We start from the raw sequence: 15,885 nt of genomic DNA, 5'->3' as shown, positions 1-15,885 counted from the left end.
GCAAAGCAAAGTGTGCAGAAGACACTGAAAGTCTGCAAAGTGATATAGATAGTCTAAGTGAGTGGGCGGATGGAGAACAATGTTGGTAAATGTGAGGTCATCCATTTTGGTAGGAATAACAGCAAAATGGAGTATTATTTAAACGGTAAAGAATTGCAGCATTCTGCTGTGCAGAGGGACCTGGGTGTCCTTGTGCAGGAATCTCAAGGAGTTGGTTTGCAGATACAGCAGGTAATTAAGAAGGCAAATGGAATTTTGTCCTTCATTGTTAGAGGGATGGAGTTTAAAAACAGTAAGGTTATGTTGCAGCTGTATAAAGTGCTGGTGAGGCCATACCTGGAGTACTGTGTACAGTTTTGGTCTCCTTACTTGAGAAAGGATATACTGGCACTGGAGGGGATACAGAGGAGATTCACTAGGTTGATTCTGGAATTGGCTTATGAGGACAGACTGAGTAGATTGGGGCTATACTCATTGGAATTCAGAAGAATGAGGGGAGATCTTACAGAAACAATATGATTATGAAGGGAATGGATAAGACAGAAGCAGGGAACTTGTTTCCACTGGCGGGTGAAACTAGAACTAGGGGGCATAGTCTTAAATCTGATCCCCTTATTTTGAGGCTGAGTTGAGAAGGAACTTCTTCACACAAATGGAATCTGTGGAATTCCCTGCCCAGTGAAGCAGTTGAGACTATCTCACTGAATGTTTTAAGGCAATGATAGATAAATTTTTGAACAGTGAAGGAATTAAGGGTTATGGTGAACGAGCAGGTACGTGGAGCTGAGTCCAGAAAAAGATCAGCCAGGGTGGCCTACTCCTGTTCATAGTTCTTATGTAAATTGCATTGATTTATGGGGTAGGATCTGAGTGGGATTGTGGTTGGTGCAGACACGATGGGCTGAATGGCCTCCTTCTGCACTGTATGACTCTAAACTGCAATGTATCCACAATCCTGGAACTCTGTCCCTAACAGCACTGTGAATGTGCCTACCTTGGACCACAGTGGTTCAAGGACGCAGCTCAACACCGCATTCTCGAGGGCAACTAAGGATGGCCAACAAATGGTGGCCTAGCCAGCAAGGTGAACATTGAGAAGACTCCTTCCCATTTTTACCCATTACATGTTAAATTTTCCTCGATTCTATCTGTCGGGAACCCTCTTGTTTCTGAAAACCAAGAGTTAACCTGCTGGTCTCTAACTGAATCCCTCCCCTCACTGAAGAAATACTTGTTCCAAATGCCACCATCAAGCTTGACTCACTGATATTAACAGAGCTTGCTGCGACATTGCATTTGTGTTTGCCGAGAGCCTTTTGCAGAAAGGGATTAAATTTTGCTTGACTTCTATTAACATGGAGTCCAACTGTGAGAAATATGACAGTTAATGGAAAGCGCAGAAGCATATTAAAATGATCAGTGTGGGCGAAGGGGAGCATCTCTCATTATCCTTGTTCTCTGTCTTTCTCCAGTCCGTTCGCAGAGCCCTATCAGGAACTCACATTTAAATGAGGTTTATATTAAAAAAAAGTCTCTATCCGAATTGAATTAATTTTCCATTGAAAGCATCTTTTGTTGCAGAAATCCATCTCCTTATCAGTAAGGGAGACTATGGTGAGGGTACTGCAGTTTTGTGGTTATCTACCAAACCAATAATTTAGTTTGGATTAAAAATAATAAACCCAACTTTCAAATCCCATCATGGCAATGTGAAAATTGGGGGAGGTGATGGCCTAGTGATAGTGTGATTGGATAAGTAATTCAAAGACCCAGGGTAATGCTTTGGGGACCTGGGTTCGAATCCCACCATGGTAGATGGTGAAATGTGAATTCAAACTTTCATTTATTGGAGGCTCCCCCCCACCAGGTGGAAGCCATGTTCAGTCCACCCTGTCTCTGTCAGCTCCTTGAAGGCATCGTGTGAATCCAACCCACTTCTTTGGCCTTTTTCCCATCGCCTTGAGAATTTCGCCTTTTCAACTTTGTACCAAATCCCCTTTTTTAAGTTAAAGTTTATTTATTAGTCACAAGTAAGGCTTCTATTAACACTGCAATGAAGTTACTGAGAAATTCCCCTAGTCGCCACAGTCCGGCGTCTTTTCAGGTCAATGCATCTAACCAGCATGTCTTTCAGACTGTGGGAGGAAACCGGAGCACCCGGAGGAAACCCACAGACACACAGGGAGAACATGCAGACTTCACACAGTGACCCAAGCTGGGAATGAAACCTGGGTTCCTGGCACTAACCACTGTGCTGCTCCTTTTAAAAGCTATTTCTACCTTTTTTGGGCAATGCACTTCAGATCTTAACTCACTGCACAAGAAAAACATTCTCTCCATCTCTCCTCTTGTCCTTTCCTTCCCCAATTATCTTACTGTGTTCTGTGAACATTGATTCTCCTGTCAGTGGAGACATCCTTTTTCTTTCTGTTTATTCTATCAAAACCTCTCACAGTTTCACCCGCAATGATAAAACTTCACCTTAACATCCTCGCCATGCTCCCAGCATCTCACAGCAGGACTATTGAGAGCGGCACAGTGGTTAGCGCTGCTACCTTACAGCACCAGGGACCTGGGTTTGATTCCCGGGTTGGGTCACTGTTCGTGTGCGGAGTCTGCACATTCTCCCTGTGTCTGTGTGGGTTTTGTCTGGGTGCTCTAGTTTCCTCCCACAGTCCAAAAGAAGTGCGGGTTAGGTGCATTCGCCATGCTAAATTCTCCCTCAGTGTACCTGAACAGGCGCTGGAGTGTGGCAACTAGGGGATTTTCACAATAACTTCATTGCAGTGTTAATGTAAACTTACTGTGACACTAATAAATAAACTAAACTTTCCCTCGAGTCTGGGAATGCTAACTTCTTATTCATCAGCAGGAGAAAGTGATTTAATTACATTTGTTTATTTGCATCCAAACACATCTGGAAATGGTGTGGCTGTTTTGTGGATTATATGGTCATGTAGCACTATCTCTTTGTGGGATCTTGCTGTGCGCGCAATGGCTGCCACATTTCCCCATATCGCAACAGTGACTGCATTTCAAAATGGTATTTTGTCAGCTGCAAAGCACCTCTGCTCTTCCACGAGGTGTTGAACGGGCTCTCGAGGATCGCGTATCTTTTATTTCCTGCCTTGTTACTGCTCACTTTGCATTGCCTCTGGGCAACATGAATAAGCCTTCCTTCAGAGAATCAATGAAGCTGTCTAGAAACCAATCATCTAAATCAAGCGGCTATATCGCAGCGCGCCTCTGGGCATCGTACCAAGTAGATTAGTATTTATTCTTTAACGACTTTGGGCATAGCCAGCAACATTTATTGTTCGTCCCAGCTCTTTGTTCAACCCTTCGTCACCTGCCCTAAGTTAGAATCCAACAGATTTATTTGGAATCACGAGCTTTCGGAGCGCTGCTCCTTCATCAGGTGAGTGGAGAGCTGGGTTCACAAACAGGACATAATTAGTCTCAGTTGCAAGATAATGGTTGGAATACGAGTCTTTACAGGGAATCAAGTCTTTACAAGTACAGACAGTGGAGAGAGGGATGATCGCAGGTTAAAGAGGTGTGAACTGTCTCAAGCCAGGACAGTTAGTAGGATTTTGCAAGCCCAGGTCAAATGGTGGGGGTTACCTGTAGTGTGACATGAACCCAAATCCCGGTTGAGGCCATCCTCATGCCTGTAGTACTTGGCTATCAGTTTCTGTTCGGCAATTCTGTGTTGTTGTGTGTCGTGAATCTCTGGAATTCTCTGCCCGTTGAAGTGGTGGAGGCTACCTCGCTAAATATTTTTAAGACGCGGGTTGATGGGTTTTTGATAAGCGAGGGGATTAAGGGTTATGGGGAGAGGGTGGGAATGTGGAACTGAGCCACGACAGATCAGTCATGATCTTATTGAATGGCGGGGCAGGCTCAAAGGGCCAGATGGCCTACTCCTGCCCCTATTTCTTATGTTCTTATGTGAAGGCCACCTTGAAGAACACTTGAAGATCAGAGGCCCTTGACTGCAGAAGTGTTCTCCTGCCTGGTGATTGTTGCATGATGTCCGTTCATCCGTTGTCGTAGTGTCTACATGTAAAGACTTGATTCCGGAACTGAGAGGGTTGGCTTACGAGGAGAGGACTGGGACTATACTCATTGGAATTCAGAAGAATGAGGGAGATCTTACAGAAACACAAGATTATGAAGGGAATAGATAAGATAGAAGCAGGGAAGTTGTTTCCACTGGCAAGTGAAACCAGAACTAGGGGGCATAGCCTCAAAATAAGGGGGAGCAGATTTAGGACTGAGTTGAGGAGGAACTTCTTCACACAAAGGGTCATGAATCTGTGGAATTCGCTGCCCAGTGAAACTGTTGAGGCTACCTTGTTGAATGTTTTTTAAGGCAAAGATAGATTTTTGAACAGTAAAGGAATTAAGGGTTATGGTGAGCGGGATAAGACGAGCTGAGTCTATGAAAAGATCAGCCGTGATCTTATTGAATGGCGGAGCAGGCTCGAGGGGCCAGATGATCTACTCCTGCTCCTAGTTCTTGTGTACAATGATACTCAAATCCTTATTGAAGACAGATGCTTACTTTTAACTCAAACTATATGAATGACAATTAATAGCTGTCAGTAACTGTGCAAATCAAAAACTAACATCCATTTCAATAAGACTTTCCATCTCACCTTTGCATTTGACAGACGGATAAACAATCCATAACATCTGAAGATACCAAATTAGAAGGTTAGTATTGATTTTAATTTATAATTCCAGGTACAGAGCCAAAGTCTGTGGTGCAGGAGGTTGTAGAAGACAAGATGAGGTTCAGCAACTAGTGCTGCACCAATGCCCAAGGTTTAAGTTTGAAAAGATTACCGCTGGAGAAAGACATCACATGCTGTCAAAGCTTTTCACCTTGCACTCATCAGGACAGACACGATAATACCCAATCTCAAAGGGAACAACAGTTTATACTGCATGAACAGAGGGTACTGATTGATTGGCAAGAGGACCCTGGTGGTGGCATTGCCATACAGAATGTACCAGGTTGCCGGGGGAGGTAGTGGAAGCGGATACGATAGTGACTTTTAAGGGGCATCTGGACAAATACATGAATAGGATAGGAATAGAGGGATATGGTCCCCAGAAGGGTAAGGGGTTTTAGTTCAGTCAGGCAGCATGGTCGGTGCAGGTTTGGAGGGCCAAAGGATCTGTTCCTGTGCTGTAATTTTCTTTATTATTTGGCCGCAGGGAAGAAGCTTTTCTTGAGTCAGTTGGTATGTAACCTCAGATTTTTCTTTTTCTTGACAGAAGAGGGATCCATGGGGTCCTTAATTATGCTGGTTGCTTTGCCGAGTCAGAGGGAAGTATAGACAGAGTCAACGGATAGGAGGCTGGTTTGCGTGATGGATTGGGCTACATTCATGACCTCTTGTAGTTTCTTGCAGCCTTGGGCAGAACAGGAGCCATACCAAACTGTGATACAACTAGAAAGAATGCTTTCTTTGGTAAAAGTTGGTCAGAGTTGTAGCTGACATGTTAAATTTCCTTAGTCTTCTGAGAAAGTCAAGGCGTTGGTGGGCTTTCTTAACTGTAGTGTCGGCATTGAAAAGAATTGCTTCCTGATATTGTTCCTGAACAGCCTTGCTCTTATTTCAAAGGTTGAGTAGAAGGAGTTGTTAGTGTAGAGAAATGGACCATTCACCAAGAAACCTATATCTATCTTTCTCTCCCCTCTATAGACCCGAACAAATCCCACTCTTCTCACTCACTACCTCATTGGGATTCTACCTCACCATCTATCTGTCAGATTCTATGTTCACTCCTTAACCTTCCCTACTGGAGGCAGTAAAAGTTCACTTATCAAGAATCTGGTATTATAGTGCCATGGAAATACAATCCAGAGAACATTACACAAAAATAATTTGTGTCCTAATTAGTTTGTTTTTTATTATCTGAAATATGAAGGCAGTTCAGAAACTTCTCTGGTCTGTTTGACTAATTGATATTTCTTTTAATAATTATTTTTGCAGAAAATTTGAGGCAAATCAAGATCATCTTTATTATTGGTAAGGAGCATTCTCCCCTCATGACTCTTCTTGGGATGATCTTATGAACAAATTGCAAAGTCCAGAACGAGCTTGAACACAGGGGAGTTTCGGATTTTGGCAAATCCAAATCCGATACCTTATCCGGTAACTTAGTGAAGAGAAAATGTTGATAACTGTTTCTTGCCTGTAGAGGAACAGGAGGAGCTTAAATCACCAGAAAGCCAGCTGATAGCAGCAGAGGGTACAATTGTGCGTGTGCCGGTCTCTCTGCTCTAAGCAGCAGAGAGACCTATCAAAGCCTCTGCTGTTTTTAGCTGGCCTACATGGTCTAAGGCAAGATTCCCTCCCCCCTGCCCACAGCTACCGTGGAGGCCCGTGGCCTATTGTGACCTCCCCCGCCATCTCCCCCATCACCCAATCCAAACTTGCACCTAGCCACCCCTCCCTCCCCCCCGTCCCCTCCCCCCCCCCACCACTGATTGGAATTGCATAGTGCGCACTCCCCACCCCAGTAGGCCTCAATTCCCCTTCACACAACAAGGTGCCCCATAGACATTGCCATGGTGCCAGGCTAGCACAGCCAGGGTGCCAGGTTGGCAATGCCCAAGGGGCATACACCTTGCCTGTGACCTCCCGGGTGGGCCCCAGTTCTACTGACAAGGCCATCACGTCTGGTCCATGTTGCTGGGGACCAGCTGTGAGTCTTGCTGCAGAGAACCTCCTCCAGCAAGGCTATACAGGCAAGCGGGCCCAGATGATTGAGTTCTACGCTCACTGGTCACAAGTCAAATATATTTTAATTATATTTAAATAAATTACTCAGCTTCATGGGCGCGAGGCTGAAGGTGTCGAATATCTGGTGTCGGTAAGATCTCGAGAGGTGAGAAATCGCGAGCACCTGATGTCTTGGCTCTCTTGCGATCTTATCGGCTCACCCTATCTATTGGGCCAGTGGGGTGCGATGGTAAGATCGGCCCTCCCCCCATTAATAATTGGCTAATTACACCAACCAACATCTTCTTAACATGTGCGACATCAGCTATCACGGGGTTACTGTCGACCATCACTGCACAATGACAGACTCGCACTGAACTCATACCTTTCGCATCATCAGGATGGCCCAAAGCTCTTCATGAGCAATGATGCACATTATTTGTGAGGTTGACACTGTCATAGAGAGTTAACAGCCTAACGATGCACAGCAAGATCCCAAAATCACCAATATGATAATGAGCTTTTCTTTCAAACAAAATCATAAGAATCACAGACCCCTACAATGCAGAAGGAGGCCATTCAGCCCATTGAGCCTACACCGACAACAAAATCCACCCAGGCCCAGTCCCTGTTTACCCTAGGATTCTCCCTGGCAGTGAGGGACAATTTAGCATGGCCAGTCATCCTAAACCTGTATGTCTTTGGACTGTGGGAAGAAATTGGAACACCCGGAGGAAACCCACACAGACACGGGAGACAACGTGCAAACTCCACACAGACAGTCAGCCAAAGCCGGACCCTGACTCTGTGAGGCAGCACTGGCAAAATGCCAAAACCCCACATCCCACTGTTCAATTACTGGATGGGATAGGTTTAAGGTGCGTGGGGCAAGGTTTAAAGGAGATGTACAAGGCAAGTTTCTTATACAGAGGGTAGTGGGTGCCTGGAACTCATTACCAGGGGAGGTAGTGGAAGCAGATACAATAATGACTTTTAATACATGAATAGGATGGGAATAGAGGGGATATGGTCCCTGGAAGGGTAGGGGGTTTTAGTTCAAACGGGCAGCATGATTGGTGCAGGCTTGGGGGGGCCAAAGGGCCTGCTCCTGTGCTGTAATTTTCTTTGTTCTTTATTTGTTGTCCATCTCTAATTGCCCCTAACATTGTCTGACTCAGCCATGTCAAAGGGCAGTTAAGCATCAACTACACTGGCTGTGGGTCTGGAGTCATGTGGGCCAGCCCAGGCAAGGATGATGGATAGTAGTTTAAAGTTTATTTATTAGTGTCACAAGTAGGCTCACATTAACACCGCAATGAAGTCACTGTGAAAATCCCTGAGTTGCCACACTCCGGCGCCTCTTCGGGTACACTGAGGGAGAATTTAGTATGGACAATGCCTCTAACCAGCATGTCTTTTGGACTGTGGGAGGAACTTGGAGCACCCGGAGGAAATCCACGCAGACACGGGGAGAATGTGCAAACTCCACACAGACAGTGACCCAAACTGGGAATCAAACCTGGGTCCCTGGCGCTGTGAGGCAGCAGTGCTAGCCACATTGCCACCGTGCCGCCAACAATGGTTTAATGGTCGTCATTGCTGAGACTAGCTTCGTATTCCAGATTTATTAATTGGATTTAAATTCCGCCAGCTACGGTGGTGGGATTTGAACCCGTGTCACCAGAGCATTGGCCTGGGCCTCTCGATTACTGGTCCAGTGACAATGGAACCTGCCACGCATCGGACAATATTTTCCCTCCCATCCCACGGGAATTGTAGTGGGCGGGACACGGACTATTGAAAGGTCTGTTGTCCTAGGGCAGGATTTTCCGGACTCGGAGCAAGCGCAGCTGGAAAATCATAATAAGAACATAAGAACATAAGAAATAGGAGCAGGAGTAGGCCATCTAGCCCTTCGAGCCTGCCCCGCCATTCAATAAGATCATGGCTGATCTGTCTTGTCTCAGTTCCACTTTCCCGCCCTCTCCCCATAACCCTTAATCCCCTCTCTTATCAAAAACCCATCAACCCGCTTCTTAAAAATATTTAGCGAGGCAGCCTCCACCACTTCAACGGGCAGAGAATTCCAGAGATTCACCACCCTTTGAGTGAAGAAGTTCCTCCTCAACTCCGTTCTAAACCGCCTCCCCTTTATCTTGAGGCTGTGCCCCCTAGTCCTACTGTCTTTTTTGAGCGGGAAGAGTCTCTCCACCTCTATCCTATCCATCCCATTCATCATCTTATACGTCTCAATGAGATCTCCCCTCATTCTTCTAAACTCTAACGAGTACAAGCCTAGTTTATTCAGCCTCTCCTCATAGCTCAATCCCCTCAATTCCGGTATCAGCCTAGTAAACCTCCTCTGCACTCCCTCCAGGGCCAAAATATCCTTGCGCAGGTGCGGCGCCCAAAACTGCACACAGTACTCCAGCTGCGGCCTCACCAATGCCCTATACAGCTGCAGCAAGACCTCCCTACTTTTATATTCAATCCCCTTCGCTATGAAGGCCAGCATCCCATTCGCCTTCCTGACCACCTGCTGCACCTGCAAGCTGGGTTTTTGCGACTCATGCACAAGGACCCCGAGGTCCCTCTGCACCGTCACCTGCTGCAGTTTTTCGCCACGTAAGTAATAGTCCTTCCTACCATTCTTCCTACCAAAGTGGACCACCTCACACTTGCCAACATTAAATTCCATTTGCCATTTCCTGGCCCATTCGCCCAGCCTATCTAGATCCTTCTGCAGACTCTCCACACCCTCCGCACAATTTGCCTTTCCCCCAATCTTGGTGTCATCAGCAAATTTCGACACCCTGCACTCGGTTCCCTCCTCCAGATCATCTATATAAATCTATATAAATCCTGCCGAGTGTGTCTCAAACCACTCACATTATGGTTCTTTGAAGGTGGTCCGTGCTCTGGGAAGGGAACTCAGTGTGAGAGGGTAGCAGCAGAGTATGGCTTCACCCACCTATCCGCAGAAGACGTTCTACCTAACCCGACGGTGTCTGGGTCAGAGAGGAGTAAAGAGGCAGAGGAGATTACAGAGCGAGGGGGGCTGGTGCCCGAGGTGAGTAAAATCCGGCAAAACCCTGAAACTGCGCCCATTATAAACACAGAACTGAATCATACACATTTCAAAGTGGACCGGAGGAAGATTTGGCTTCAAACTAAAGCCTGATATTTCTTTTTGAAGATTAGATGGGACCTTCACACTCTTAATGCCCTCCTCTGTGGCACATTTGGAGCATTTAATTGGGTGAGAGAGCGACGGTTAAGGACCCCAGCACATCCCCGTGCATCCCCCACCGCAGAGAATGTTCACAAGGTTGACCCTGGGGATGGAGGGATTTCCTCATGGGGAGAAGTTGAGTAGGTTGGGCATGTACTCATTGGAGTTTAGAAGAACGAGAGGCGACCTTATTAAGACAGATAGGATTCTCAGGAGGCTTGACAGGGTGGATGCTGAGTAGACGGAGTTGTTCAGTATACTCAAGGCTGAGACAGACAGATTTTTGGATTCTCAGGGAATCGAGGGTATTTAGGGAATGGACGGAAGTGTGGTGGCAAATCAACCATCAAAATATGGAAAGGAACAGCAGGCTGGAGATCGGCCGCTGCCCAGTTCTTATGGAGAGAAGCTGTTAAAATGATCAGGTTTGGATCTGACGCACAAGATTACCAAATGGTCTAATGATTCTGTGCAAACACAGACATGCTGAGCTCACAAGTCGCAACAGAACCTGTCCCAGTGAGTCAGAATCCTGAACAACAACGGGTAGAAAAAAACTGCAGGGGGTTTGGGGTGGGGAGGGGGGAGGTGGGGATGGTGAGGCCGGAGGGGTGAAGAGGGTGGGGGGGGGGAGTGGGGGGGAGGTGGGGATGGTGAGTTCAGAGGGGTGAAGGGGGTGGGGGTTGGGGGGAGGGGGTGGGGAGGTGGGGATGGTGAGTTCGGAGGGGTGAAGGGGGTGGGGGTTGGGGGAGGGGGTGGGGAGGTGGGGATGGTGAGTTCGGAGGGGTGAAGGGGGTGGGGGTTGGGGGAGGGGGTGGGGAGGTGGGGATGGTGAGTTCGGAGAGGTGAAGGGGGTGGGGGTTGGGGGAGGGGGTGGGGAGGTGGGGATGGTGAGTTCGGAGGGGTGAAGGGGGTGGGGGTTGGGGGGAGGGGGTGGGGAGGTGGGGATGGTGAGTTCGGAGGGGTGAAGGGGGTGGGGGTTGGGGGAGGGGGTGGGGAGGTGGGGATGGTGAGGCCAGAGGGGTGAAGGGGGTTGTTGGGGGGGGGGGGCAGATATTTTACAAGCAGTGAATTATTTTGACCAACTGTTGTTGAATTTCCGTAGGCAGACCACTCACTCACTCGACCTTCTTTTATTCCGGAGATATTAAAAGATGCCATGATTTCTGACACTGACATCAAAGGGATTCTAATCGACGACTATCCTCGGGAACTAAAGCAGGCAGAAGAATTTGAGATGAGGGTAAGTGCGATTATAAACGCCTGTTCCCACTTGGTGGGAGGAGGGGACAGGTGTGGAGATGCCAATATTACCTCATTCATTCATGGAATGTGCGTAACGGCAACTTTTAATCAAGCAAAATATCGTGGATGCTGGAAATCTGAAATTAAAACTGAAAATGCTGGATAAACTCAGCAGTTCTGGCAGTATCTGTGGAAGAGGAACACAGTTAGCATTGATTTGATTTATTTATTGTCACACGTATTGAAATACAGTGAAAAGTATTATTTCTTGCATGCTATACAGACAAAGCATACCATACATAGAGTACATAGAGGTGAAGGAAAGGAGAGAGCGCAGAATGTAGTTTTACAGTCATAGCTAGGGTGTAGAAAAAGATCACACTCCAGCTATGACTGGAACAATAATATATGGTAGGACTATTCAAAAGTCTGATGGCAGCAGGGAAGACACCGTTCTTGAATCAGTTGGCGCATGACCTGAGACTTTTGTATCTTTTTCCTGACAGAAGAAGTCAGATGTTTCCACGAGTAGGAAAAACTAGAACCAGACGGCACAGCCTCAGGCTAAGGGGATGATCCTTTAAAACAGAGATGAGGAGGAATTTCTTCAGCCAGAGATTGTGAATCTGTGGAACTCTTTGCTGCAGAAGGCTGTGGAGGCCAGGTCATTGAGTGTCTTTAAGACAGAGATAACAAAGAACAAAGAACAATACAGCACAGGAAACAGGCCCTTCGGCCCTCCAAACCTGCGCTGCTCATTGGTCCAACTAGACCATTCTTTTGTATCCCTCCAGTCCCAGTCTGCCCATGTGACTATCCAGATAAGTCTGGATATATAAGATAGATACGTGCTTGATAAGAGGATCTGAGCTTATGAGGAAAAGGCAGGAGAATGGGGATGAGAAAAATATCAGTCATGATTGAATGGCAGAGCAGACTAGATGGGCTGAGTGGTCTAATTCTGCTCCTATGTCTTATGGATGTGGGGTGGGTGCATTGGGTCCTTGATTATGCTGGCTGCCATGTGACTTCTTCAGAACTGAAGGGGGAAGAAATGTGATGGTTTGAATAGTTGGAGGGAGGGTGGAACAGAATAGAAGGTCAGCAACCGCTTCAATCCCTGGTGTCAACTTCAATGTCCTAACCAGGTTTGGGGTTGTGGGTTTTAAATGAAAAGATAAGGACATGGCTTGCACGCATAGATTCAAACTAACAATGACATATTTATTTGAGGAGCTGCTGCCTGCACAGAGGACAAACTGAAAGTAAAACAGCAACCTGTGCAACACCCTAACAACATCCCCATCAAATCATGTGATCAGCTCTTAAAACAAGCTGAAACCACTTAAATATTTAACACTAACACTCCCATCTTTATGGCATCTTTGCCAAGCTTTCCTTAGCTTCCATCTATCCCTGACCTTCTATTCTGCTCCAGCATAGAGACCGCAGCCCCCCCCCACCCTCTCCAACTATATATAAACCAGCACATTTCATCTCCCCCTCATCCTTCCCAAATTCAGCTCTATCCCTCCCTGTCACAGTCTGGTTATTATTAGTTAAATAGCTGTCTTGTAACACTCCAGTAGCCTTTTGCTTTGTAAGCCTACACATCCCTTCTCTAAAACCATTTAGTTTATTTTGGTTATGCAGTTTGTAAGAATGCTGGTCCCGGTATGGTTCAGATGTAAGCCATCCTAACGGTAACCTAAACCGTGCTTTCCTCAGTAATGATACAAGTGTCCCACAAACTGAAACCCACCTCTCCCACACCAGCCTTCGAGTCTGTCTTATTTTAAGTACCCAATGCCAATTTGCAATCATGGAATCTAGCATGCAGAAGGAGACCATCCTGCCCATTGATCCTGCACCAAACACAATCCCACCTTGTTCCTATCCCTCTAACTCCATATATTTACCGTCCTCATTCCCTCTGACACTAAGGGGCAATTTGCTATGGCCAATGAACATAACCCGCACGTCTTTGGACCGTGGGAGGAAACCGGAGCAGCCGGAGGAAACCCACACAGACACAGGGACAACATGCAGAGTCCACACAGACAGTGACCTGAGGCTGGAATTAAACCTGGATCCCTAGTGCTGTGAGGCAGCAGTGCTATGCTAACCACTGTGCCACTGTGCTGCCCACTTGTGGCTTGGGTTCTCGAGAACCTCTTTGTATTTTGAAATGGCAATCCAGTGGCTCTTGGGGTAATATTTTTCTGCTTCCAGTCCATAAGTTACAGCATTTATTAAACTCAATTTCACAACTTGCCATGACAGGACTCAAACTTGCAACATCCGTAGCAATAAGCACTGGACAATCACACCCCAATAATATTGCAGGCAGCATCCAGAGCAATTCTTCAGTAAGAATTATTGGAACTGTAATGAGAAAGAAGATAATGGCATTGTAGTCCTGAATAAAAAGGTGTTGGCTTTGATTCATTGGGTAACACTGCAGCCTGTGTCCCAGGGCTGTGAGTGTGTGCCTCATCCAGGAGGGGAAAATACAGGGGAAACTGGGAAATGAGAATCCTTATCCAGACTCCAACACCAAATGTAGCCCGGTCTGTCCTGCAGTACTGGGAGGAGTGCTACATTGTCACATGTCATGTTTTCCAGTTGAGATGTTAAACCGAGACCCCGGCTCCTTCTGGAATTCTGTGGGGCTATTTTGAAGAACAAGGAAAGTCTCCCCAGTCTCCCAGCCAATATTTACCCCTCAATCAACATAATTAAAATAAGGGCGTCATAGTGGTGAGCATTGCTGCTTCACAGTCTAATGACCCGGGTTTGATTCCCGGGCATTGGTCACTGTCTGTGCAGAGTGCACATGTTCTGCCCCTTACATTAGTAAGGCCCCACTTGGAATACTGTGTGCAATTCTGGTCACCCTATTATAGAAAGGATATTATTAAACTAGAAAGAGTGCAGAAAATTGTCCCTAAATTAGTCTTCCCTCAATCTTCCCCAATAGGCGTAGACAAAGGTCATTGGTAGAAGAGGGCACTCACAATGTTAAAATGGTGGCATTGGCTCGTTGGGCCGAAGGGCCTGTTTCCCGTGCTGGGTTGTTCTTTGTTCTTTGTAAAAGAGTTGCTAGGATGCTACTGGGACTTGATGGATTGAGTTATGAGGAGAGGCTGAACAGGTTGAGACTTTTTTCTGTGGAGCGTAGGAGGCTGAGGGTTGATCTTATAGAGGTCTGTAAAATAATGAGGGGCATAGTGAAGGTAGATATCTTTTCCCAAAGGTAGGGGAGTCTAAAACTAGAGGACACAGGTTTAAGGTGAGAGGTGAGAGATACAAAAGTGTCCAGAGGGATAATTCTTTCACACAGAGGGTGGTGAGTGTCTGGAACAAGCTGCCGGAGGTAGTAGTAGAGGCGGGTACAATTTTATCTTTTAAAAAGCATTTAGACAGTTACATGAGTACGATGGGTATAGAGGGATATGGGCCAAATGTGGGCAATTGGGATTAGTTTAGGGATTTTAAAAAAAGGGCAGTATGGACAAGGGGCCGAAGGGCCTGGTTCCATGCTGTAAACCTCTATGACTCCGAGTGTTAAAGTAAGCCTACTTGTGAAACTAATAAATAAATAAACTTTCAACTAAAACGGATGATTTTGTCATGATTCCATTGCTGAATTTTGGGGGAATATTTTATTATGGAGTGGCTGCTCATTCCCTACTTTACGACGGTGTTACACTGCACGGGCCTTGATGCAAGTCGGGAAGTCCGTGATCACATAAGACGTCCCTCTTTTGGTTTGTTCTTCCCGAATCGAGTTCTCCGTCCTTCCCTGTCTTCCAGGGAGCCCGGCCCAGCCTCGTGCTTTTCCTGAGCTGCTCCAGAGCCACAATGAAACGCCGGCTTCTCAAATCCGCTCCAAAGAGTGACCGCGCGAGTGTCGACGAAGGCCTCATTGCCAAACGGATCGAAGATTACCTCCCCGCTGCGCTGCCAGTTATTGAGAAGTACCAAAGGGAGAATCTCCTCTGCAAGGTAAAAAAGATTACTTTCTAAACACCGCCGCTTACTGCTCCAACACATCTCAAAGCCAATTCAGTACTTTACTGAAAGGAAGTCGCTGTAACGATGGAAACACAGCGGTCATTTTCCGCATAGTAAGATCCCAGAATGATAATGATCAGCTCATCTGTTTTTAGATCGCCGGGTGGGTGGGGGGGGGGTTAATTTGCTGCTTAAAGTGCAGCTCTGGCCTCGCAGAGCAGGCAAAATAATAACAAGGCATCAACTCCATATCCTCACGGTGACTTCTCTTATTTCCCCTTTGTGATCTTAAACCCACTCAGGATACAAATGAAGACAGACTGCTTCTCTCACACACACAACGACTGCACCCCCCCCCCCCCCCCCTTGCATTTATATAGTGACTTACACGGCCCTGGAACATCAGTTGGAATGTAGAAACTGCGATAGCCAATCCGCACACACAAACTGCAATGTGATCACGACCAGGTAATGGCCTTCCCAACACCAGAGCAGTGTAAACAAAGAACAAAATCAGCCCGGGAAACAGGCCCTTCGGCCCAACGAGCCCTTCGGCCCAACGAGCCCGCGCCGCCATCTCAACACCACCAGTCCCCCTCTCCACCCACGACCCCTGTCTAATGTTTTATGGCCATCCAGATTGAGGGGAAT

The 15,885-nt window shown here is 46.7% G+C and overlaps 1 protein-coding gene across 1 annotated transcript in view; it reads left to right on the top strand.

Moving 5' to 3' along the window:
- The window catches only part of ak5 (adenylate kinase 5), a 60,098-nt gene that overhangs the window by 39,829 nt on the left and 4,384 nt on the right, over positions 1 to 15,885 (top strand). The window contains 5 exon segments of the mRNA XM_080196460.1: positions 4,677 to 4,719; positions 6,009 to 6,044; positions 9,647 to 9,810; positions 11,117 to 11,215; positions 15,034 to 15,225. Coding sequence (XP_080052586.1) covers positions 4,677 to 4,719; positions 6,009 to 6,044; positions 9,647 to 9,810; positions 11,117 to 11,215; positions 15,034 to 15,225 — 534 coding nt within the window.

The sequence above is a fragment of the Carcharhinus amblyrhynchos genome, chromosome 9 (assembly GCF_965287045.1).
Source record: "Carcharhinus amblyrhynchos chromosome 9, sCarAmb.v2.hapA, whole genome shotgun sequence".
NCBI classification, from domain to species: Eukaryota; Metazoa; Chordata; class Chondrichthyes; order Carcharhiniformes; family Carcharhinidae; genus Carcharhinus; species Carcharhinus amblyrhynchos.
Note: the sequence above shows the minus strand (reverse complement) of the source record. Positions and strands in the feature narration are given on the sequence as shown.